Below are 27,283 nucleotides of genomic sequence, written 5' to 3'. Positions count from 1 at the left end.
ACTCTTGCTAATTACATGAAAGAAATAAAAGGTTTATGATATCAGGCACGCCAAGTCACTTTTTTTTTTTTTTTTTTTTTACTGCTCTAGCTCCTTTGGAATATTCACTTAACATTGGACAATTATTTTAACAACCATTTTAAGGCAATATCATTGCTATTGTATATTATAATTTTCAAAAACATTTTTAATCTTTATTTTTATATAAATATTTGCTGTATCACACTTATTTGTATTTTCTTTTAGCATATTTTGCGCAGAACTTATTTTTCACCGTCATATTCCTAGAATATACATTGTGACAAAATCTATTCACAGTAAGCATCGGTTTTGTTTGCTTAAGAATAAATATGACATCATACAAAGCTGCAGTGTATTACCCTACTACTAAACAGCAATCATAAGTTGATTATAAAAGTGAGATCTGGTACAGCAAACACTGTTCTTTAGATACTGTACGGACGATATCCATTATATTTAATCAATATGGAAAGCACATAACATGTGACCTCAAGACCATTTTAGTAAAATAAAATATAGTTTTGTATATTGTTATGCACTCACATTATTAAAGAACTGTTTAGCAAAACACTTTATGTATGAAACAAACAGAACAGAGCTCTTGTAAAAAGAGATATTGTGGCCTTTATTTGAATCATTGTATGCTTCACAAACCAACTTTTATATGAATCAAATATAAAACATACAACAGCAAATCTGGTCCAATAGTCTTTGTAAGCAAGAAACAAAAGCACAAGCAGGCAGGGAGAACTGAACAAACGGTCTTCAGTTTCCAAAGCTAAGTTTAAGTTGCATGTCAAGAAACCAAAACCTATTGGTCCCAAGTCAGAATTTACAAGAGTCAGCAAGCCATTCAGAAAAACTTGCTTTCCATGTACCATATATGCTAATCTCTGGTCTCTTCTCAAGTGCTTCAGGTGACATGTCCTTATAGCTAAAATATTTAAAGCACAGTCTTAGATCTTAATTATTTTTCATGGAGATTTCATATAAAACAGGCAGATATTGAGTCTTGCTGAGTCAAGCAAAATACAAAATAGGCACAGAAATAACTAAAACCCATTGCTTTGTTTTATTAAACACAGGTCAAACTATGCAAATCACTTGTCTCATTATCACATCTGCACATTGATATTCTTTCCCACAGCAAGATAAGCCTGAAACACATTGCCCAGATACTTCCCAACATGAGTCTGAGCACGGAGCTTCAAGCCATACTGCTAAAGGCTGTGCAAAAATAAGAGGCCGTAACAATGATTCCGGACACCAGCCACCAAACATACAGGGAATCAGAGTCATCAACCGTCAAAACTGGTTTAGGACATGACACCAAATACAGGATTGTGACGGCAGATGCTTGGACCAATCTCTTCATAGTCCTTTTTTGTGTGGCACACTTGGTAAAATTCAGGCTGGGAAAAAAAAAGAAAAAAAAAATCTATTTAAAGAACTGTTTGTGAATGTGTGCAACAAAGTGATGCTGCTCACCGATACAAGATTGTATATATTGCTCTTAATATAGCTATGGAAATTATGTGCCGCTTCCAAAGAAAGCACATATATTCACATTACAGAATATATGTAGCGACCCTTACCAGACTGCATTCCTGATTCCTCTACAAGTATATTAATCTTTAAAATTACATAAAAATGTGCAAGCTTCGTAGTGCAACACAGCAATTATGAATTTAAACATTTTAAATCTGAATTCATACAATATTCTCCTTTTATCAAGCTGTGAATGCACCCAGAATTAACCTGAGCTAGATCAGTGACTGCTGTTGCTATCGTCATTGGTTGTGAAAGCAAGGTCTGGGTGTTGAAAGCACAGAGTGATGCTACTGACTCACCATGATCATGGACAGACAAGTTTCCTAGTTGTGAAGCGTAACCCAATGTATTTTGTATTTTATGTAGCATTTGAGATAAACTATAAAAACTAAAATTTTTACAACCATACAATTACACATATGCAGTAAATGAAAATACTTCACGCAGAAATCTGTATTGGAACGTACAACTTTTCTTTGGTTGCATTTTGATATCATGGGATGTATCCAACCATTTTTATACATCAAGGTAGAATATTCAGGTGTTGTACACTTACAGTAGATGCGAGCATAGAGCCTCCAAACCAGACTGCATATCTCTGCATGTGGTGTGTGATCACTTGGACATCAATGGGTTTTGGCTGAAAAGATTTAACAACAAAGGAGTTAAAAATACAAAAAAAAATATTTCTTCTTAATAAGCGTGGTTTATTTGAACAAATGGACTGGTAAGGAAAATAAAACACAAACACTTTAAAAGCATGACCTATGAATCCAGCAAAACATTTGTCCAAATTTTAGTTTTTCATGTACCTGTAAAAGCACATATAAATAAAATTATAAATACAGATTAAAGGGACAGTATACACTCATTTTCATATAACTGCATGTAATAGACACTACTATGAAGAATAAGATGCACAGATACCGATATAAAAATCCAGTATAAAACTGTTTTAAAAAAAAAAAAACTTACTTAGAAGCTCTCAGTGTAGCTCTAATGAAAAGGTAGCTGGAAAGCCCACTGCAAGTGGGAAATAAGACACCCCCCTCCCCCCTTCTTTTGCATATGAAAAGACCCTTTACACAAACAGGAGCAAGCTGGAGTAGGTAGCTGACGGTATTCTCATAAAACTTTGGGCTAGGTTAGGAGTCTGAAAATCAGAGCAATGTTATTTAAAAATAAACAAAACTATACATAAAAAAAAAAAAAACACAACAACACTTAATGGGCTATATAAATAGATAATCTACACAACATGTATGCAAAGAAAAAACATAATTTATGCTTACCTGATAAATTTATCTTGTAGTGTATCCAGTCCACGGATCATCCATTACTTATGGGATATTCTCCTTCCCAACAGGAAGTTGCAAGAGGATCACCCAAGCAAAGCTGCTATATAGCTCCTCCCCTCACATGTCATATCCAGTCATTCGACCAAAACAAGACAAAAAAGGAGAAACTATAGGGTGCAGTGGTGACTGTAGTTTAATTAAAATTTAAACCTGCCTTAAAAGGACAGGGCGGGCCGTGGACTGGATACACTACAAGAGAAATACATTTATCAGGTAAGCATAAATTATGTTTTCTCTTGTTAAGTGTATCCCGTCCACGGATCATCCATTACTTATGGGATACCAATACCAAAGCTAAAGTACACGGATGATGGGAGGGACAAGGCAGGTACTTTAACGGAAGTGACCACTGCCTGTAAAAAACCCTTTCTCCCAAAAATAGCTTCCGAAGAAGCAAAGTATCAAATTTGTTAAATTTGAAAAGTATGAAGCGCAGACCAAGACTCCGTCTCGTAAATCTGTTCAACAGAAGCCTCCTTCTAAAAAGGCCCAAGTGAAAACCACAGCTCTAGTAGAATGAGCTGTAATCCCTTCAGAAGGCTGCTGTCTAGCAGTCTCATAAGCTAAATGAATTATGCTTTTTAACCAAAAAGACAGAGAGGTTGCTGAAGTCTTTTGACCTCTCCTCTGTCCAGAATAGACGCCAAACAAGGTGAATGTTTGATGAAAATCTGTAGTAGCTTGTAAGAAAAACTTTAAAGCACGAGCCACGTCCAAATTGTGTAATAGACGTTCCTTCTTTAAAGAAGGAATAGGATACAAGAACGGAACAATAATCTCTTGAGTGATATTCTTGTTAGATACCACCTTAGGTAAAAACCCAGGTTGGTACGTAGGACTACCTTATCCGTACGGAGGATCACATTGTAACGCAGATAACTCGGAGACTCTACGAGCCGAGGAAATATCTATCAAGAAAGAACATTCCAAGATAAAAGTTTGATATCTATGGAATGAAAAAGTTCAAACGGAACTCCTAGAAGAACCTTAAGAACCAGGTTTAAGCTCCATGGCGCAGCAACAGTTTTAAACAGAGGCTTGGTTCTAACCAAAGCCTGACCAAAAGCCTGAACGTCTAGAATACCTGCCAGACGCTTGTGCAAAAGAATAGACAGTAGAAATCTGTCCTTTTAAGGAACTAGCTGACAATCCTTTCTCAAAATCTTGGAGAAAAGATAATATCTTGGGAATCCAGACTTTACTCCATGAGTAACCCTTGGATTCATAACAAGATATTTACACCATATCTATGTTAAAATTTTCCTAGAGACAGGCTTTCATGCCTGTATTAAGGTATCAATGACTGACTCGGAGAAGCCATGCTTTGATAACATCAAACGTTCAGTCTCCAGGCAGTCCAACTCAGATTGGTTATATTTAGATGGTTGAAAGGACCCTGAGGTAGAGGGTCCTGTCTCAGAAGCAGAGACAGTGGTGGAAAGGATGACATGTCCACCAGATCTGCATATCAGGTCCTGCGTGGCCACGCAGGCGCTGTCAAAAAAACGCCAAAGCACTCTCATGCTTGATTTTGTGCAAACACCTCCGGAGGGAATTCCCACTCCCCCGGATGAAAAGTCTGACGACTTAGAAAACCCGTCTCCCAGTTCTCAACACCTGGGATATGTATAGCTGATAGACAAGAGTGAGTCTCTGTCCAGAGAATTATTTTAAGACTTCTAACATCGCTAGGGAACTTCTGTTCCCCCTTGATGGTTGATGTAAGCCACAGTCGTGATATTGTCCGACTGAAATATGATGTACCTCAGAGTTGCTAACTGAGGCCAAGTCTGAAGAGTATGGAATATCGCTCCCAGTTCCAGAATATACATTAGAAGGAGGGTCTCCTCCTGAGTCCACTATCCCTGAGCCTTCAGGGAGTTCCAGACTGTATCCCAACCTAAAAGGCTGGCATCTGTTGTAACAATTGTCCCATCTGACCTGCGGAAGGTCATACTCTTGGACAGATGGACCCGAGATAGTCACCAGAGAAGAGAATCTCTGATCTCTTGGTCCAAATTTAACAGGAGAACAAATCTATGTAATCCCCGTTCCTCTGACTGAGCAAGCATAGTTGCAGCGATCAGAAAAGTAGGCGTGCAAAAGATACTATGTCCCTTGCCGCTACCATTAAGCCGATTACATTCATGTACTGAGCCACCAAAGGGCGCGGATGGAATGAAGAACACGGCAGAAATTTAGAAACTTTGACAACCTTGACTCCGTCAGGTACATTTTCTATCAGAATCCCTAGGAGGGAAACCCTTGAGATTGGGGATAGAGAACTCTTTCCTTGTTCACTTTCCACCCATACGATCTCAGAAATGCCATTACTACGTCCGTATGAAACTTGGCAACTTGGATGCTTGACGCCTGTATCGGGATGTCGTCTAAATAAGGGGCCATTTTTATGCCCCGCGGTCTAAGGACCGCCAAAGCGACCCCAGAAACTCCATAAAGATTCTTGGGGCTGTAGTTAACCCAAAGGAAAGAGCTACAAACTGGTAAAAGGCAAATATGAAAAACGATGGTGATCTTTATGCATCGTAATGTGAGGATAAGCATCCTTCAAATCCATTGTAGTCCTCTATTGACTCTCCTGGATCATAGTTAAAATGGTACGAATAGTTTCCAACTTAAATGATGGAATCTAAGGAATTGGTTTAAGATCTTTAGATCCAAAATAGATCTGAAGGTTCCCTCTCCTTGGGAACCACAAACAGATTTGAGTAAAAATTATATCCCTGTTCCTCCCCTGGAACTGGATGGGTCTCGTACACAGAGTAAGAATGCCTCTTTCTTTATCCGGTTTGCAGATAATTGTGAAAGAGGAAATCTCCCCTTTTTTTGGGGGGGGGGGGGGGGAAGCTTTGAAATCCAGAAGATATCTCTGGGATATAATATCCAATGCCCAGGGGATCCTGGGCCTCTCTCTCTCGCCCACGCCTGGGCGAAAAATGAAAGTCAGTCCAATACAGGATCCGTTACCGGATAGGGAGCCGTTCTACATGCTGTCTTAGAGGCAGCAGCAGGCCCCTTGGCCTGCTTATCTTTGTTCCAGGCCCGGTTGTCACCAGACCGTCTTGGACTAAGCAAAAGTTCCCTCTTGATTTGCCTTAGAGGAAATTGATGCCACGCCTGCCTTGAAGTTTCGAAAAGCACGAAAATTAGACTTTTTTGGCCCTTGATTTTGACCTGTCCTGAGGAAGGGCATTACCTTTTCCTCCAGTGATATTAGCAATAATCTCCTTCAAACCAGGGCCGAATAGGGTCTGCCCCTTGAAGGGAAGTTAAGTAGCTTATTTAGTTAAGTCACGACAGCTGACCATAATATAAGCCATAGCGTTGTGCGCGCCAGCATAGTAAAAAAACATAATTCTTAGCCGTTAGTTTAGACAAAAAAAACAAGGCATCAGAAAACAAAGAAATTGGCTAGCTTAAGAGCTCTAATCTTGTCAAGTATTCATCCAATGGAGTCGCTACCTGTAAAGCCTCATCCAGAGACTCAAACCAGAACGCCGCAGCAGCAGTGACAAAAGCAATGCATGCAAGGGGCTGCAGGATAAAACCTTGTTGAATAAACATTTTCCTAAGGTAACCCTCTAATTTTTTATCCATTGGATCTAAAAAAGCACAACTGTCCTCTACAGGGTAAGTGGTATGCTAGCTAGAGTAGAAACTCTTCTCTCCACCTTATGAACTGTCTGCCATAAGTCCCGTGTGGTGGCAACTATTAGAAACATTTTTCTAAAAATAGGAGGGGAAGAGAACGGCACACCTGGTCTATCCCATTCCTAATTAATAATTTTAGTAAACCTCTTTAGGTATTGGAAAAACATCAGTACACACCGGCACTGCATAGTATTTATCCAGTCTACACAATTTCTCTGGCACTGCGATTGTACACAGTCAATCAGAGCAGCTAAAACCTCCCTGAGCAACAAGTGGAGGTTCTCAAGCATAAAATTTAAATGTAGAAATATCAGAATCAGGTTAAATCATCTTCCCTGAGTCAAAAATATCACCCACAGACCGAAGCTCCCCAGCTTCTGCATATTATGAGGCAGTATCAGACATGGTTCTTAAAGCGTCTGTATGCTCTGTAACTACCCCCAGAGCTATCTTGCTTTCCTTTAATTTCAGGTAGTCTGACTAATAACCGCTGCCAGTGTATTATTCACAACCTTTGCCATGTCTTTTTAAATAAACGCTATGGGCGCCCTTTATGTACTTGGCGCCATTTGAGCGCGAGTCCCTGAAGCGGGAGTCGAAGGATCTGACACGTAGGGAGAGTTAGTCGGCATAACTTCCCCCTCGACAGAATCCTCTGGTAAATAAACGCTATGGGCGCCCTTGATGTACTTGGCGCCATTTGAGCGTGAGTCCCTAAAGCGGGAGTCAAAGGGTCTGACACGTGGGGAGAGTTAGTCGGCATAACTTCCCCCTCGACAGAATCCTCTGGTGATAATGTTTTTAAAGACAAAAAAATGATCTTTATTGTTTAACATGAAATCAGTACATCTGGTAAACATTCTAAGATGGGGTTCCACCATGGCTTTAAACATAATGAACACAGAGCTTCCTCTATGTCAGACATGTTAGAACAGACTAATAATGAGACTAGTAAGCTTGGAAAACACTTTAAATCAGGTTAACAAGCAAATATAAAAAACGTTACTGTGCCTTTAAGAGAAACAAATTGTCAAAATTTGAAAAACAGTGAAAAAAGGCAGTAAATCAAACAAAATTTTTACAGTATATGTAATAAGGTAACAGAGCATTGCACCCACTTGCAAATGGATGATTAACCCCTTAATGCAAAAAACAGATCAAAAAAACGACAGACTTTTTTAAACAGACACAACAAAACAGCCACAGCTGAGCTGTGGATTACCTTCCCTATAAACGATTTTGGAAGTCTTTTTAGCCCTTTAGAGATGTCCTGTAGTAATCATGGGACTGCTGAGGGAATCTGGATGATTCATTTTGTAATTTTAACTGTGCAAAAAAGCTCTAAATTAGGTCCCTACCACTCATATTACAACAGTGGGAAACCTCAGTTAACTGTTTCTATGCAGAATTTAAGCCAGCCATGTGGAAAAATTAGGCCCCAATAAGTTTTATCACCAAACATATGTCAAAAAACGATTAAACATGCCAGCAAATGTTTTAAAACACATTTTATAAGAGTATGTATCTCTATTAATCAGCCTGATACCAGTCGCTTTCACTGCATTTAAGGCTATACTAACATTACAGTTTTATCACCAATGTACGTTAAATAACGATTAAACATGCCAGTAAACATTTTAAAACACATTTTTATGAGAGTATGCATCTATTAATAAGCCTTATACCAGTCGCTATCACTGCATTCAAGGCTTTACTTACATTACTTCGGTATCAGCAGTATTTTCTTAGTCAATTCCATTCCTTAGAAAAATATTTTACTGCACATACCTTATTTTCAGGCAAAAACTGCACGCCATTCCCCCTCTGAAGTACCTCACTCCTCAGAATGCGTGAGAACAGCAAATGGATCTTAGTTACTTCTGCTAAGATCATAGAAAAACACAGGCAGATTCTTCTTCCAAATGCTGCCTGAGATAAACAGCACACTCCGGTGCCATTTAAAAATAACAAACTTTTGATTGAAGAAATAAACCAAGTATAAAACACCACAGTCCTCTCACGACCTCCTATGTTGAGAGTTGCAAGAGAATGACTGGATATGACATGTGAGGGGAGGAGCTATATAGCAGCTTTGCTTGGGTGATCCTCTTGCAACTTCCTGTTGGGAAGGAGAATATCCCATAAGTAATGGATGATCCGTGGACTGGATACACTTAACAAGAGAAAATGAGTGTATAATGTCTCTTTAAAGGGCCATAATACCCAAATGTTTAAACACTTGAAAGTGATGCAGTATAGCTGTAAAAAGCAGACTAGAAAATATCACCTGAACATCTCTATGTAAAAAACAGAATTTATGTTTACCTGATAAATTTCTTTCTCCTACGGTGTGTCCGGTCCACGGCTTCATCCTTACTTGTGGGATATTCTCATTCCCTACAGGAAATGGCAAAGAGAGCACACAGCAAAAGCTGTCCATATAGCCCGCCCTCTGGCTCCGCACCCCAGTCATTCGACCGACTGTTAGGAGAAAAAGGAGAAACTATAAGGTGCCGTGGTGACTGTAGTGTACAGAAAAATAAAAATTTTAAACCGGACTAAAAGCCAGGGCGGGCCGTGGACCGGACACACCGTAGGAGAAAGAAATTTATCAGGTAAATATAAATTCTGTTTTCTCCTACATTGGTGTGTCCGGTCCACGGCTTCATCCTTAGTTGTGGGAACCAATACGAAAGCTTTAGGACACGGATGAAGGGAGGGAACAAGTCAGGTAACTTAAACGGAAGGCACCACAGCTTGCAAAACCTCTCTCCCAAAAACAGCCTTCGAAGAAGCATAAGTATCGAATTTGTAAAATTTGGCAAAAGTATGCAGAGAAGACCAAGTCGCTGCCTTACAGATCTGTTCAACAGAAGCCTCATTCTTGAAGGTCCAAGTGGAAGCCACAGCTCTAGTAGAGTGAGCTGTAATTCGTTCAGGAGGCTGCCGGCCGGCAGTCTCATAGGCCAAACGGATGATGCTTTTTAGCCAAAAGGAAAGAGGTAGCAGTAGCTTTCTGACCTCTCCTCTTACCAGAATAGGCGACAAAGAAGATGTCTGTCTGAAATCCTTTGTTGCTTCTAAATAGAATTTTAAAGCACAAACTACATCTAAGTTATGTAACAAAAGTTCCTTCTTCGAAACTGGATTCGGACACAGAGAAGGAACAACTATTTCCTGGTTAATATTCCTATTGGAAACCACCTTTGGAAGAAAACCAGGCTTAGTACGTAAAACTACCTTATCTGTATGGAATACCAGATAGGGAGAAGTACACTGCAAAGCAGACAATTCGGAAACTCTTCTAGCAGAAGAAATAGCAACCAAAAACAGAACTTTCCAAGATAGTAATTTAATATCTATGGAATGCAAAGGTTCAAACGGAACCCCTTGAAGGACTGAAAGAACTAAATTTAGACTCCATGGAGGAGTCATAGGTCTGTAGACAGGCTTGATTCTAACTAATGCATGTACAAACGCCTGTACATCTGGCACGGCTGCCAGACGTTTGTGCAACAAGACAGACAGAGAAGATATCTGTCCTTTTAGAGAACTAGCTGACAAACCTTTATCCAAACCCTCTTGGAGAAAGGAAAGTATCCTAGGAATTCTAATTTTACTCCAAGACTAACCCTTGGATTCGCACCAACAGATATATTTTTGCCATATCTTATGGTAAATTTTCCTAGTCACAGGTTTTCTGGCCTGAACCAGAGTATCTATAACCGAATCTGAAAACCCACGCTTAGATAGAATCAAGCGTTCAATTTCCAAGCAATCTGAAGGTACAGACATGTTAAACAGACTTAGGCAGGCTTTTAATGCAATAAAAACAATTTTAACCAAAACCGTTACTGTCTCTTTAAATAATAAAAAAGGGCACACTTTATTTCTGAATGATTGAAAAACTATCAAAGAAATATCTGATCTTTATGAAATTTATACCCCAGTGTCTTAATGCTTTGAAAGTATCGCACACCAAATTGCAAGTCTCTTAACCCTTAAATGACCAAACCGGAGCTAATAATCACAATTGACCGGTTTAAACACACTACAGTCCCTGCCACAGACTTTGCTGCGGCTTTTACCTTCCTTAGGGGTTATTCACCACAGTAATAAGCCTCTCTGAGTCCTTTTCTAAGCCACTAGACCCTCTCACGTGAAGCTGCGTGCACTGCCTAGAGAAAGTAACTGCGCAACTGAGGCGCGAAAATGAGGCCTCCTCCCTCTGCATTCCAGAGTGAAGGGGCCTTTCTGACAAGATTAGGCGTCTAAACAACTGCCAGGCGCAAATAAACGTCCCCAAAAGTGTTTCAAAGTTTGCAAAACACTCCAAATGTCATAAATATGATGAAAGTTAATCGATTTAGCCCACAATAGTGTCAACCAGCATAGAGCCCAATTTATAAGCCTTAATTCTGTAACTGAGTCTAAGAAAATGGCTTACCTATCCCCTAAGGGAAAACTGACAGTCTTCTAGCATTACTAGGTCTTGTTAGAAAAGTGACTGATCATACCTGAAGCAGATAAGCCTGCAAACTGTTCCCCCCAACTGAAGTTCTCTGGTTTCAACAGTCCTGCGTGGGAACAGCAATGGATTTTAGTTACTGGTGCTAAAATCATACTCCTCTTTTAACAGAAATCTTCATCACTTTCTGTTGTAGAGTAAATAGTACAAACCGGCACTATTTTAAAATAACAAACTCTTGATAGAAGAAATAAAACTACAACTAACACCACATACTCTTTACCATCCCCGTGGAGATGCTACTTGTTCAGAGCGGCAAAGAGAATGACTGGGGGGCGGAGCCAGAGGGGGGGGCTATATGGACAGCTTTTGCTGTGTGCTCTCTTTGCCATTTCCTGTAGGGAATGAGAATATCCCACAAGTAAGGATGAAGCCGTGGACCGGACACACCAATGTAGGAGAAAAGGAAGATATTTTACCTCACAATCTCCTGAGCTCAGCAGAGTAAGTTGTGAGTAAAAAATTATACTCAGCTGCGGGTAAAAAAAAAATGAAAAAAAATGAAGTAATGAACAGCAGCCAATCAGCAGTGCTGAGGTCATGAACTCTTTTACTGGGATCTCATGAGATTTGACTTAACTCTCATGAGATTTCATAGTAAACTTCCTTTAAACTGAATAGGGAAATAAGATGAGAGTGCACGAGGCTCATCACTTTGGCTGTCCCAGGACAGACATACTAATATGCTGCTTAGAAATCCTTTACAATGGGATGTGGCTACTGAGGAACTTTTGAGGTAAAATATCTTTCTTTTTTACGTAGAGATGTTCAGGTGATATGTTCAGCTTTTTACAGCTATACTGCATCACTTTCAAGTGTTTAAACATTTGGGTATTATGGCCCTTTAAAGAGACATTATACACTCATTTTTTCTTTGCATAAATGTCTTGTAGATTATCCATTTATATAGCCCATTAAGTTTTTTTTTTTTTAAATCTACAAAACATTTCTGCAAAGAAAAAATGAGTGTATAATGTCTCTTTAAAGGGCCATAATACCCAAATGTTTAAACACTTGAAAGTGATGCAGTATAGCTGTAAAAAGCTGACTAGAAAATACCACCTGAACATCTCTATGTAAAAAACAGAATTTATGTTTACCTGATAAATTACTTTCTCCAACGGTGTGTCCGGTCCACGGCGTCATCCTTACTTGTGGGATATTCTCTTCCCCAACAGGAAATGGCAAAGAGCCCAGCAAAGCTGGTCACATGATCCCTCCTAGGCTCCGCCTTCCCCAGTCATTCGACCGACGTAAAGGAGGAATATTTGCATAGGAGAAATCATATGATACCGTGGTGACTGTAGTTAAAGAAAATAAATTATCAGACCTGATTAAAAAACCAGGGCGGGCCGTGGACCGGACACACCGTTGGAGAAAGTAATTTATCAGGTAAACATAAATTCTGTTTTCTCCAACATAGGTGTGTTCGGTCCACGGCGTCATCCTTACTTGTGGGAACCAATACCAAAGCTTTAGGACACGGATGAAGGGAGGGAGCAAATCAGGTCACCTAGATGGAAGGCACCACGGCTTGCAAAACCTTTCTCCCAAAAATAGCCTCAGAAGAAGCAAAAGTATCAAATTTGTAAAATTTAGTAAAAGTGTGCAGTGAAGACCAAGTCGCTGCCTTACATATCTGATCAACAGAAGCCTCGTTCTTGAAGGCCCATGTGGAAGCCACGGCCCTAGTGGAATGAGCTGTGATTCTTTCAGGAGGCTGCCGTCCGGCAGTCTCGTAAGCCAATCTGATGATGCTTTTAAGCCAAAAAGAGAGAGAGGTAGAAGTTGCTTTTTGACCTCTCCTTTTACCAGAATAAACAACAAACAAGGAAGATGTTTGTCTAAAATCCTTTGTAGCATCTAAATAGAATTTTAGAGCACGAACTACATCCAAATTGTGCAACAAACGTTCCTTCTTTGAAACTGGATTCGGACACAAAGAAGGCACGACTATCTCCTGGTTAATGTTTTTGTTAGAAACAACTTTCGGAAGAAAACCAGGTTTAGTACGCAAAACCACCTTATCTGCATGGAACACCAGATAAGGAGGAGAACACTGCAGAGCAGATAACTCTGAAACTCTTCTAGCAGAAGAAATTGCAACCAAAAACAAAACTTTCCAAGATAATAACTTAATATCAACGGAATGTAAGGGTTCAAACGGAACCCCCTGAAGAACTGAAAGAACTAAATTGAGACTCCAAGGAGGAGTCAAAGGTTTGTAAACAGGCTTGATTCTAACCAGAGCCTGAACAAAGACTTGAACATCTGGCACAGCTGCCAGCTTTTTGTGAAGTAACACAGACAAAGCAGAAATCTGTCCCTTCAAAGAACTTGCAGATAATCCTTTCTCCAAACCTTCTTGAAGAAAGGATAGAATCTTAGGAATTTTTATCTTGTCCCAAGGGAATCCTTTAGATTCACACCAACAGATATATTTTTTCCATATTTTATGGTAGATTTTTCTAGTTACAGGCTTTCTGGCCTGAACAAGAGTATCAATGACAGAATCTGAGAACCCTCGCTTTGATAAAATCAAGCGTTCAATCTCCAAGCAGTCAGTTGGAGTGAGACCAGATTCGGATGTTCGAACGGACCTTGAACAAGAAGGTCCCGTCTCAAAGGTAGCTTCCATGGTGGAGCCGATGACATATTCACCAGGTCTGCATACCAAGTCCTGCGTGGCCACGCAGGAGCTATCAAGATCACTGATGCCCTCTCCTGATTGATCCTGGCTACCAGCCTGGGGATGAGAGGAAACGGTGGGAATACATAAGCTAGTTTGAAGGTCCAAGGTGCTACTAGTGCATCTACTAGAGTCGCCTTGGGATCCCTGGATCTGGACCCGTAGCAAGGAACCTTGAAGTTCTGACGAGAAGCCATCAGATCCATGTCTGGAATGCCCCACAACTGAGTAACTTGGGCAAAGATTTCCGGATGGAGTTCCCACTCCCCCGGATGAAATGTCTGACGACTCAGAAAATCCGCTTCCCAATTTTCCACTCCTGGGATGTGGATTGCAGACAAGTGGCAGGAGTGAGTCTCCGCCCATTGAATGATTTTGGTCACTTCTTCCATCGCCAGGGAACTCCTTGTTCCCCCCTGATGGTTGATGACGCAACAGTCGTCATGTTGTCCGATTGAAACCGTATGAATTTGGCTTTTGCTAGCTGAGGCCAAGCCTTGAGAGCATTGAATATCGCTCTCAGTTCCAGAATATTTATCGGGAGAAGAGATTCTTCCCGAGACCAAAGACCCTGAGCTTTCAGGAGTCCCCAGACCGCGCCCCAGCCCACCAGACTGGCGTCGGTCGTGACAATGACCCACTCTGGTCTGCGGAAGCTCATCCCCTGTGACAGGTTGTCCAGGGACAGCCACCAACGGAGTGAATCTCTGGTCCTCTGATCTACTTGTATCGTCGGAGACAAGTCTGTATAATCCCCATTCCACTGACTGAGCATGCACAGTTGTAATGGTCTCAGATGAATTCGCGCAAAAGGAACTATGTCCATTGCCGCGACCATCAAACCTATTACTTCCATGCACTGCGCTATGGAAGGAAGAGGAACAGAATGAAGTACTTGACAAGAGTTTAGAAGTTTTGATTTTCTGGCCTCTGTCAGAAAAATCCTCATTTCTAAGGAGTCTATTATTGTTCCCAAGAAGGGAACTCTTGTTGACGGAGATAGAGAACTTTTTTCTACGTTCACTTTCCACCCATGAGATCTGAGAAAGGCGAGGACAATGTCCGTGTGAGCCTTTGCTTGTGGAAGGGACGACGCTTGAATCAGAATGTCGTCCAAGTAAGGTACTACTGCAATGCCCCTTGGTCTTAGCACCGCTAGAAGGGACCCCAGTACCTTTGTGAAAATTCTTGGAGCAGTGGCTAATCCGAACGGAAGTGCCACAAACTGGTAATGCTTGTCCAGAAAGGCGAACCTTAGGAACCGATGATGTTCCTTGTGGATAGGAATATGTAGATACGCATCCTTTAAATCCACCGTGGTCATGAATTGACCTTCCTGGATGGAAGGAAGAATTGTTCGAATGGTTTCCATTTTGAACGATGGAACCTTGAGAAACTTGTTTAGGATCTTGAGATCTAAGATTGGTCTGAATGTTCCCTCTTTTTTGGGAACTATGAACAGATTGGAGTAGAACCCCATCCCTTGTTCTCCTAATGGAACAGGATGAATCACTCCCATTTTTAACAGGTCTTCTACACAATGTAAGAATGCCTGTTTTTTTATGTGGTCTGAAGACAATTGAGACCTGTGGAACCTCCCCCTTGGGGGAAGCCCCTTGAATTCCAGAAGATAACCTTGGGAGACTATTTCTAGCGCCCAAGGATCCAGAACATCTCTTGCCCAAGCCTGAGCGAAGAGAGAGAGTCTGCCCCCCACCAGATCCGGTCCTGGATCGGGGGCCAACATCTCATGCTGTCTTGGTAGCAGTGGCAGGTTTCTTGGCCTGCTTACCTTTGTTCCAGCCTTGCATTGGCCTCCAGGCTGGCTTGGCTTGAGAAGTATTACCCTCTTGCTTAGAGGATGTAGCACTTGGGGCTGGTCCGTTTCTGCGAAAGGGACGAAAATTTGGTTTATTTTTAGCCTTGAAAGACCTATCCTGAGGAAGGGCGTGGCCCTTGCCCCCAGTGATATCAGAAATAATCTCTTTCAAGTCAGGGCCAAACAGCGTTTTCCCCTTGAAAGGAATGTTAAGCAATTTGTTCTTGGAAGACGCATCCGCTGACCAAGATTTTAGCCAAAGCGCTCTGCGCGCCACAATAGCAAACCCAGAATTTTTCGCCGCTAATCTAGCCAATTGCAAAGTGGCGTCTAAGGTGAAAGAGTTAGCCAATTTGAGAGCATGAATTCTGTCCAAAATCTCCTCATAAGAAGAATCTTTATTGAGCGCCTTTTCTAGTTCATCGAACCAGAAACACGCTGCTGTAGTGACAGGAACAATGCATGAAATTGGTTGTAGAAGGTAACCTTGCTGAACAAACAGCTTTTTAAGCAAACCTTCTAATTTTTTATCCATAGGATCTTTGAAAGCACAACTATCTTCTATGGGTATAGTGGTGCGTTTGTTTAGAGTAGAAACCGCCCCCTCGACCTTGGGGACTGTCTGCCATAAGTCCTTTCTGGGGTCGACCATAGGAAACAATTTCTTAAATATAGGGGGAGGGACGAAAGGTATGCCGGGCCTTTCCCATTCTTTGTTTACAATGTCCGCCACCCGCTTGGGTATAGGAAAAGCTTCGGGGGGCCCCGGGACCTCTAGGAACTTGTCCATCTTACATAATTTCTCTGGAATGACCAAATTCTCACAATCATCCAGAGTAGATAACACCTCCTTAAGCAGAGCGCGGAGATGTTCCAATTTAAATTTGAATGTAATCACATCAGGTTCAGCTTGTTGAGAAATTTTCCCTGAATCTGAAATTTCTCCCTCAGACAAAACCTCCCTGGCCCCCTCAGACTGGTGTAGGGGCACTTCAGAACCAATATCATCAGCGTCCTCATGCTCTTCAGTATTTTCTAAAACAGAGCAGTCGCGCTTTCGCTGATAAGTGGGCATTTTGGCTAAAATGTTTTTGATAGAATTATCCATTACAGCCGTTAATTGTTGCATAGTAAGGAGTATTGGCGCACTAGATGTACTAGGGGCCTCCTGTGTGGGCAAGACTGGCGTAGACGAAGGAGGGGATGATGCAGTACCATGCTTACTCCCCTCACTTGAGGAATCATCTTGGGCATCATTTTCTCTAAATTTTGTGTCACATAAATCACATCTATTTAAATGAGAAGGAACCTTGGCTTCCCCACATACAGAACACAGTCTATCTGATAGTTCAGACATGTTAAACAGGCATAAACTTGATAACAAAGTACAAAAAAACGTTTTAAAATAAAACAGTTACTGTCACTTTAAATTTTAAACTGAACACACTTTATTACTGCAAATGTGAAAAAGTATGAAGGAATTGTTCAAAATTCACCAAAATTTCACCACAGTGTCTTAAAGCCTTAAAAGTATTGCACACCAAATTTGAAAGCTTTAACTCTTAAAATAACGGAACCGGAGCCGTTTTTATATTTAACCCCTATACAGTCCCTGGTATCTGCTTTGCTGAGACCCAACCAAGCCCAAGGGGAATACGATACCAAATGACGCCTTCAGAAAGCTTTTTCTAAGTATCTGAGCTCCTCACACATGCATCTGCATGTCATGCTTCCCAAAAACAACTGCGCAATAGAGGCGCGAAAATGAGGCTCTGCCTATGATTAGGGAAAGCCCCTAGAGAAAAAGGTGTCCAATACAGTGCCTGCCGGTTATTTTACATAATTCCCAAGAATAAAATAATTCCTCAAAGCTATGAAGTATTAAAAATGCTTATATATCAATCGTTTTAGCCCAGAAAATGTCTACCAGTCTTAAAAGCCCTTGTGAAGCCCTTTATTCTTATGTAATAAAAATGGCTTACCGGATCCCATAGGGAAAATGACAGCTTCCAGCATTACATAGTCTTGTTAGAAATGTGTCATACCTCAAGCAGCAAAAGTCTGTTCACTGTTTCCCCCAACTGAAGTTAATTCCTCTCAACAGTCCTGTGTGGAAACAGCCATCGATTTTAGTAACGGTTGCTAAAATCATTTTCCTCTTACAAACAGAAATCTTCATCTCTTTTCTGTTTCAGAGTAAATAGTACATACCAGCACTATTTTAAAATAACAAACTCTTGATTGAAGAATAAAAACTACATTTAAACACCAAAAAACTCTAAGCCATCTCCGTGTTGCCTGTACAACGGCAAAGAGAATGACTGGGGAAGGCGGAGCCTAGGAGGGATCATGTGACCAGCTTTGCTGGGCTCTTTGCCATTTCCTGTTGGGGAAGAGAATATCCCACAAGTAAGGATGACGCCGTGGACCGGACACACCTATGTTGGAGAAAAGAAAGATATTTTACCTCAAAAGTTCCTCAATAGCCACATCCCATTGTAAAGGAAGGGATGAGCCTCGTGCACTCTCATCTTATTTCCCTATTCAGTTTAAAGGAAGTTTACTATGAAATCTCATGAGAGTTAAGTCAAATCTCATGAGATCCCAGTAAAAGAGTTCATGACCTCAGCACTGCTGATGCTGATTGGCTGCTGTTCATTACTTCATTTTTTTAAAAAAAAATTTACCTGCAGCTGGGAGCAGCCGAGTATAACTTTTTACAGAGAACTTACTCTGCTGAGCTCAGGAGATTGTGAGGTAAAATATCTTCCTTTTTTACATAGAGATGCTCAGGTGATATTTTCATGTCAAGTTTTTACAGTTATACTGCATCAGTTTCAAGTGTTTTAACATTTGGGTATTATGTCCCTTTAAGTACTGTGACAATTCAGTGGCCCATCCTACTATAACTCACTTTATTAAAAAGACACACCACTGACTCCTCCATTGAAGGGAGAGGTAGAGGTTTCACAAACTGTAAGCCCCTAGAAACTAAACAACCGCTTTTGAAAAATGTTGATATCATGCAAACACACATACACTCACATATGCATACATATATACACACACAAGTATACAACAGAAGTGAGTACACCCCTGTGCAATATCACTTAAATATCAAATTATTCAAAAAATTATCATCTTCAAGTAATTGCATTACTGTATTGTAAGTTTTACAGTAGGGAATTTGCTCTTAAGTAAAATTAAAAACTAAGTGTTTAACCGGCCCAACTGTAGGAACTCAATGCATCAAAAGTCAGTACACCTTTCATTTTTTCATTCACTAATAATCCTGCCCAGGTTCATGCCAAACACGCTGGACCCCATCTGAGATGAACAAATTTATCTTGGTCTCATCTGACCAAAGAAATGCACTCCCAATATTCACCAGGCTTCTTTTCATGCTGTTAAAGTTTAATCTTGCAGTTTTGTGCCAAAGAGCAAGCAAGGTTTTTTTTTTCCTTGGACAGCGTTGATAAGAGTGACATTATGCAATGTCCTGCACACTGAGCAGCCACAGAAACTCCAATTTCCATTGATAACCCCTGAGCCAATTCAGAAACACTTGCATGTCTGTTTTTAGAATGTGCAATTAGCGCATGGTCTGTGGCATAATTTTAGGAGGAAGGCCACGGTGGCTCCGATTAGTGGTACTAGGGCTCGTTCTATACCTACTGCTTACTGCTGCAGCTGTGTTTTGACTGATTTTTTTAGTTGGTCACTGATCTTCCTGTATCTTTTTCCTTCTTTGTGTCTCACAATCTGATTTTCAAATTTCTCTGGCAATTATTTTCCATGTGGAGTCATGATGCAGACATGCAGAGACACAGCCCATACGTTCAAAATTGAGAAAGTTCTGGTATTCAAAGGTCATTTTTTATAACCATGTTCATGCAATTGGGCTAATTGCAAATCAATTTTATTTCACTAATTAACTTGTGTCAGTGATCACAGGTGTATTTACTTTTGCTGCATTTAAAGTCTACTTTGGGGCCTGTATTTTCAATAGTCTTTCTAAAGTATTTGTTTTTTAATGTTCATAAGAGGGAATACTCTACTTGTCAGTGTGTGTGTGTGTGTGTGTCACAAATTCTAAATGTGGCATGTTGTGTAGGATGGATGACTTCCTGCTTACCTTCAGTCTGCCTCCACTAAGTTCCTCACTAAGTTTCAGCCTGGCATCTACAGTTCTCTTCAAATCTCTCTGTAACCGACGTCCAAAATCACGGAACATTGTTGAACCTCCAGAGAGTACGATATTCTTTAGTTAAAAAAATAAAAATAAAATCAGTGACATCCAAATCTTGGTATTATTTAAGACCCCAATAAAGAGAAGAAAGTATTTATAAGCCAGTAGATAAGTGGTAATATGACATATATAATACAGAGCTAAGTGTAAAAAATTTGCACTGAAATACCTTGTAAAGAGGGCGTCGAACATCAATAGGGCAATTCTGAATAACTTCATCAACAACTTCTGAAATAGGCTGTGTAAAATCAGGGTTGGCAAACTAAAAAATAAAATATAAAAATATATTTAAACATCACTATCAAAGTTATCAACTGAGAATCTGAGTGAACAGCTAAAAAAACTAAATTAATGCTTATCTGATAAATTAATTTATTTCATGATGGTGAAAGTTCAACTTCTGGCCACTAGGAGACAGATTCCCAAAACTCCAAGAGAACTTCATCCCTCCCACCTCTCTGGTATGCTAGTCTGATGTATAGCCAAGCAAGGAGAAGTAGAACAGTAGGAAAGAACAAAAATGAAAAAACAAGGTGCAAACTAGAACTGCTGCTGGAAAAATGTAATTAGATTGGACATGGCTTGTGGACTCTCAACCATGAAAGAAATTAATTTATCAGGTAAGCATAAATTTGATTTTCTTTCACAAGGTGGTGAGAGTATAAAATCAATTACCCCTAGAAACCAATTATTATTAATATTATCAGGTATTTGTAGAGCGCCAACAGGTTCCGCAGCGCTAATACCCAAGTTGTGGACTCGACGAGTAATTTATGATGTGGGATAAAAAAATATATTTTATTTTTTTTTAAAAAAGGCATGTACCTAAATTTCCAGACAAGTGCCTAGAGGACTTTCCTAACAAAAGCTGCTTCAGAAGTAGAAAAAACACCAAAATCATAGAATTTAGTAATGGTATGTAATAACCATGTTGCTGCTGAATTTAGTAATGGTATGTAATAACCATGTTGCTGCTGAATTTAGTAATGGTATGTAGTAGCCCTGTTGCTGCTGAATTTAGTAATGGTATGTAATAACCATGTTTCTGCTGAATTTAGTAATGGTATGTAGTAGCCCTGTTGCTGCTGAATTTAGTAATGGTATGTAGTAGCCCTGTTGCTGCTGAATTTAGTAATGGTATGTAATAACCATGTTGCTGCCTTGAAAACCCAGGAAGTGGAAACTGGGCTGTACTTTGGGGGAGACTTACCCTTCTTCCACTAAGCTTTCTGAATCAAGAATTTTAGCCAAGAAGCTAAGTAATGGCTGTGGACTTCTGGCTTTTACATGGACTCAAGAAAAGAACAAACAATTTCTTTGAAATGAAAGAGACAGAAGTCTAGACTTAGAGACCATTCCGGCTAACTATGACTTCAGTCACAAAACTTCTCTGGCTAAGATTGCCAACGACATTATTAGTTTAAACCTTTTAAGGTCAACTAATGCTTTAAACTGTGATGCAATTGACATAATTCATATTTAAAAATATTTGTCCACAAGAATCACCAGAAATTGACTCTGATAACTTGTCACAACAAAGAATAGAAGCTACTGCAATGCTAACAGCTGGTCTGAATAAGAGAGCCGCTTGTTGAGAGGCTTTTGTATAAAAAGACAAATTTTCTATCCGTTGGGTCCTTGAAAGAATGGCTATCCTTTAATGGGATAGTAGTGCGCTTTGCAAAGGTTGAAACTGCACCATCCACTTTTGGGACAGTTTCCCAAAGCTCTATGTTAGCGGCTGGTAATGAAATATTGTTTTAAATTTAGATGCTGGATTATAAGGGACGCCAGGTTTAGACCACTCCATGGTGATTATTTCAGCGATTGCCTCAGGAACTGGATAAAGTTCTGAAGACTTAGCAGCAGGTTTGGAAATTAATTCAAATTGCTTAACAGTTTTTTCCTCAGAAGGCTTTGGTTCTTGAACCCCCAAAGTGCAAAGAACCTCCCTTAGTAAAGTACAAAGATGTTCAAGCATGAATATAAAAGATGAAGATTTTGAATCCTAATCAGTAACTGGCTCTTGATCAGCAGAAATAAATTTACCTTCAGAAGACAGATCTGAGGTATCATTAGCTGATATGACTTGAGATTCAGAATGAGCATATAAATCAATGCAGGTTGAAGGTCAGACAAAGACCATATTCACATACTTGGAGGGGGCATAGCCACCAACATTTCAGTTGAGCACACAAATTCTTTAAATACTGAAGCAACATTTAAATATCTCCCTTGTATTAAAGAGAGTTTCCTTTAGCATAACATTAATTAGAATGCATAAGGTGTCCCCAAGGCAGAACATGCTGTGATCTGAGATGTCATTGCAGAAAATGCAACATGTCTGCAGAAAGATCAGGACACATGCAGGAACTGTTAATGCATTCGCTTTGAAGCACTGCACTGGATCAGTGCTGTACTCTGGCTGCCCTGTTTTTCTTAAAAAGAGTGCAGTCAGAGCAAAGCACTGTCAAATACAGAGCAGCGCATTGATTGATGACTGTTTTTCAGGATTGTTTTTCAACTCCGCCCCCTAGTGTTTCCTAGTCTGTAAAGCAAGACTTCTAAATGTAAGATGATCTTTTTAAGCAATACACCTTTTTATAACCACATCTGTACCTTGTGATGTTAGACCAAGTGCAAACTAAACAAACAATTAACAGATTTTAAAAACATTTTTTTCTCTGAAGCCAATTTGAAATGCAACTACTTAACTTTAAATTATTCTCTAGTTTGTTAAAGCCTAATTTAAAATTTTAAATTTTCATTTCAAAATGCAGAAGTGTTTTCATAAAAAAAAGAAAAGAAAGTGGAAACAAATTCTGCCTCTGGGAAGGTGGTCCATACAAGAATTACAAAGCTAAGCTGGGGGTTAACGGGAACAAGCTTGCGAAAAACACTCGACAAAAGTAAATCAGAGAAACTATCCGCTAAAGCAGGGGTTAGCAACCTTGGCACCCCAGATGTTTTGGAACTACATTTCCCATGATGCTCACACACTTTAAGCTGGCTGAGTATCATGGGAAATATAGTTCCGAAACATCTGGAGTGCCAAGGTTGCTGACCCCTGCGCTAAAGGATGTAAAGTAGTGGGGTACAGTTCCAGTATGCTTCATTACGAAAAGATAGACAACGTAATAATGGAAGAAAATAACACAGATAACAGTTAAGTTATTGCAAATAGATAGACCAAAATGATAATAAATACTCAGGGGTTTTTTAAACAGCAAAGCCAGAGAGAAAAAGGACAAACTAATGGACTAGGCTTAATAACCCAATTAAAAAGTATAAAACAATAACAATATAGAAAGAAAAGGCATAGGAAATACTGACACCCCAAGAGAAACTAGAGGGCGCTTTAAATGTATAAAGTCTAGTGAATACTGTAGTATGTCTGTAAAATGTCCCCTGGCTATGATGTACAATGTGTAAAGAGTACATGGCACTCTCAGAGCCCACAGGATATTGGCATGTACAGTGTCCTTACTTACCTTACTAGCAACCTATCTACTCTGCTTACCCGCTGCAGAGAAACTGCGCCCAGGAGAGAGCCCATCCAGTGTCTGCATGTCATACCAAAGGAGCTGGTTAAGGAAGTATATTAATAAACCAAGAGTAGGCTAAGGGATCTGTCCCTGTGACAGACTTATGACTAACTCATCACTGGGAGTGATTATATCACGGTCCAATACACCAATCTCCCCTGTCACTTCCTGTCAGCTCTGAGGGAGAAAATGGGCCACAAATCAGTCTAAAGACCCATTTGAACGAAGAATCTGGAGCACCTCAAACTAGCATACCAAAGAGGTGGGAGGGATGAAGTGATCTTGGAGTTTTGGAAATCTTTGCTTCCTAGTGGCTAGGAGCTGAATTCCCACCTTTTACCACCTTATGAAAGAAAATAGACTTTATATTGTGACAATATATAGACATAAGAATATATTAGGTTTCAACAGGAAAAAAAAAAATACGGTCTGGCAGATAACTTATTTGTATTGTAGATGTGTAGATAGAATTTATAAAAGACCGAACAAGTAAGAATTAAAAAGGATACGAGTAGGTTGGTACAAACATACATTTCACTGAAATCTCACCTCTGGATGGAAGAAAATTTCAGGGCCTAGAAACCTCTCATAGCCAACATCAATGCTGAACTCCTTCTTGGAGATGGCATTTACCCCGGTGTACTGTTTAATCCACTTGCTGCCATCTGTGTCATACTTGCTAAATTCTTTCACTAAGTCAGGACAGACATAGCTGAAACGTTCCTGAAAATAAAACAGATTCCATAAAACACTGCTGCGCCAGTTACCCGTTTATTAGATTTACAAAATGAATTTACTGCAATAAATAAAAGCATGATGCAGATAGCTTCTACACTATTCAGATTACCACACAGAGCTATAATAGTTATGGCTTTTTAAAAAATGTAATACATTTCTCACTATTCAATTAAAGTTTCAATAAGTTTGAGGATTTTATTTTTTAGATGGAGTAAAGTTCTTATTTTATGAAAACATTTTGACTGGTTTTATATATGTTATGTTCAAGTTTCAGATTTGGGGCCTGATGGTCAAAACTTGCCAGATTGAAGGCAGGGATGCCTTCAGGTTATTGCTTTTTTATTTTATTTTTTATAAATATAGACAGTAGTGCAGTTAGCAAGGAAACTTTGCTTGGTGAAGCAAAGTTACCAGAGAGCACATTTTAAAAATGACATACTGCTGACAAAAATCAGATCACCCCGTTTTCAGCGTATATATATATATATATATATATATATATATATATAATCTTACATTCATTATTTTATATGCATGAGTTTTTCTATAAGGGTAAAAAACAAAAATGCAGAAAAAAGGAAATAGGAGCGCCAAATTTGTCTAAAGTATATATAAAACAGGATAAATCAGGGACAAAGCTGACTGAAAAGGAGGGTGATATTGACAATGGTATATCTAATAATGTATAATATATGATATAACACCTACAAGTAGGTCTTTCTATATGGGCAAATAAGTATAGAAACTATTAGTTTCAAAATGCTTAAAACTATTTATTTATATTAAAAAAATTATATAAAAAAAGGTTTTATTTAAAAAAAAAAAAAAAAAAAAAAAAAAAGTTACTCAGGATTGGTCGCTCTCACATATAGATTGTCAGGTCAAAAACTGTTCAGATAAAATACAATGCAATCGGATCAATGTTATAGAAATACATATAATACAATTGGTATACAATGTAATAGATATAAAGTGCAAATAATGAATAGACTAATAGAAGAGAATCTCAGAAGATCAATATAGTGCAATGATGTCTTGAAAAAGGCCCTATATAAGGGCTGAAATGAGTCGACCAGTATCCCCACCAGGATTTGTGAGGCTTTCTATTTCTCTCAGGATCGTTTATTTGGGTGAGTGCAACAATAGCCTCGACCTATTAACGGAATTTTTTTATTTTTATTTATTTAAAAAAAAATTTATTGAGGTAATGGTATGGCATACAAACAAGGAAATGCAGCAGTATACAATACAGTTCAACAGTTGCTTGTGACAAGGTACATTGTATGAGTTATATGTAGGAGTAACATTTGTAGTAATCACTAATCGCTTCCTCTAGCAAATAAAGCAAGTAATATATACCATTGCTGCAAAAAGAAATAATAAAAAAAGAGAACAATTCAGCAACATGCCAACAGAAAACTTAAACCTTCTTAACCATATAGGAGGACACTTGGACCTCATTGCAAAAAAACAATAACCAGTAATAGCAGAAGGGTACTTCTAGGGAAGGGGGCCACTTGTGGACCTCACTAACTGAACCTCAGGTCTTTTATGCTGTGTATATTTTATTTAGGGAAGAGATGTAAATTTATTTTCCTTGAAATGGGTTTACCGTAGGATTCTAGAGTTTAGGGGTATGTTATAACTCATGCCATTAGTGATGTTCCAGTGTCTTAATAATTAAAAGAAAAAGGGATTTTAAGAAGAAAAATATGTCTTAGAATATATAGGGCTAGGCTCACAAGTGTAACCATTCATATAGGGCACGATGTGAATCAACGGTTAGTGTATACATCTGTGTATTGCACATTATGGATTGTCAAGAGATATACTCTAACTATTAAGTTAGTAAGTCTCTTTATTCTAGTTTGGTTATATATTCCCCTGTGGGCTGTGCACTACAAGCTCGGTGTATAAGTAGGGATAGCTACCAAGGGCAAGGTAGGGAAGTGATAAGACTGTACACCAATTTTATTTTGAGTTAAACCTCAGCCCAGTTCTCGTCAATGCTAAGCGCTTTATTCTATTTCGGCTATATAGTCCCCTATGGGCTGTGCAGTATAGGCTTAGTGTATAGGTAAGGAGAGCTAGCAAAAGGCAGGGTAGTAAAGTCATAAAAAGTAATAAAACTGGACACTTTTTTTTTTAGAGTAAATTGGAGCTAAAAGAAAGAGACCCCAGCTCATTTCTGGTCAGTACTAAGATCTCGCTGCCCCGGCCGCAGACAGCAAGACCCCAAATTGTAATGACGACGCAATAAAGAAGGAGTCAGACTCCATTTCTAGTTACAACTATACCAAGGGTGTCACTATGCCTACTTTGTCCCTTCTCAGTCCAGCAGATATAGTAAAGTAAGCACATTACTGCTATAACTGTAACAAGCAGAGAACTAGATATGTAGGGGATAGCTACGGTTTTCTTTTTTCCTCTACCACATTCACTCACTCATGTAACACCAAAACATACAGGACACAGTCGGCAGGGGAGTAATGTGTGCTTGTTCAGGAAATATATATTAGGTAAATATTTAACTTCCATAGTTGTAGCCATCCTGGAGGCATATATATAAGAAGCAAATTTTAAAGATAACAAGAGCATAAGTGATACATAAATATATTATATAGTGTGTGTTCAGCAGAACATAAGTGCAAGCTAACCACACAGGGTACTAGATAATTAGGAGTCAATTCTTAGACATAGTCCAATGTATAATTCACAAGAGTCTGTAAAGAATGAGTTCTTTATCCTTATGGGGGGACTTTACAAACATACTACTCACCATCCCCATCCATATGTTTCATGGAACCTAGTGAAACCAAAAAAGGGAAAAACGGAAGCACCTGGTAATAGCCGTTTCAATGTATTTAATGAACAGGGTAATAAATCGCTAAATATAGTGTACAAAGTATACATAGGGAATTGGTCCCTTTTAAAATACAAAACTCAATACAGAGGAGGTGGAAAAATACAAGAGCTAGTGACAAAAACGATGGCTAACGCGTTTCGGCGTGAGCCTTACTCATAGCCTCATAAAAAACAAATTGTCTGAAAGGTTTAAAAAACCTAGCTCAAAACCTGATTGGGATCCGGGATACACACCCTAACAATGATTA

The 27,283-nt window shown here is 39.3% G+C and overlaps 1 protein-coding gene across 1 annotated transcript in view; it reads right to left on the bottom strand.

Moving 5' to 3' along the window:
- Window positions 1-622: 622 nt before the first annotated feature.
- Window positions 623-27,283, bottom strand: part of ACTR3 (actin related protein 3) — a 147,786-nt gene continuing 121,125 nt past the window's right edge. The window contains exons 5-9 of the mRNA XM_053712022.1: window positions 23,982-24,155; window positions 20,057-20,149; window positions 19,774-19,899; window positions 2,129-2,212; window positions 623-1,433 (exon numbers count right to left, since the gene is read on the bottom strand). Of these exons, the coding sequence (XP_053567997.1) occupies window positions 1,338-1,433; window positions 2,129-2,212; window positions 19,774-19,899; window positions 20,057-20,149; window positions 23,982-24,155 (573 nt within the window). The 3' untranslated portion in view covers window positions 623-1,337. The remainder of the gene's footprint in view (window positions 1,434-2,128; window positions 2,213-19,773; window positions 19,900-20,056; window positions 20,150-23,981; window positions 24,156-27,283) is intronic.

This window comes from Bombina bombina, chromosome 1 (genome assembly GCF_027579735.1).
Source record: "Bombina bombina isolate aBomBom1 chromosome 1, aBomBom1.pri, whole genome shotgun sequence".
Lineage (NCBI taxonomy): Eukaryota > Metazoa > Chordata > Amphibia > Anura > Bombinatoridae > Bombina > Bombina bombina.
Note: the sequence above shows the minus strand (reverse complement) of the source record. Positions and strands in the feature narration are given on the sequence as shown.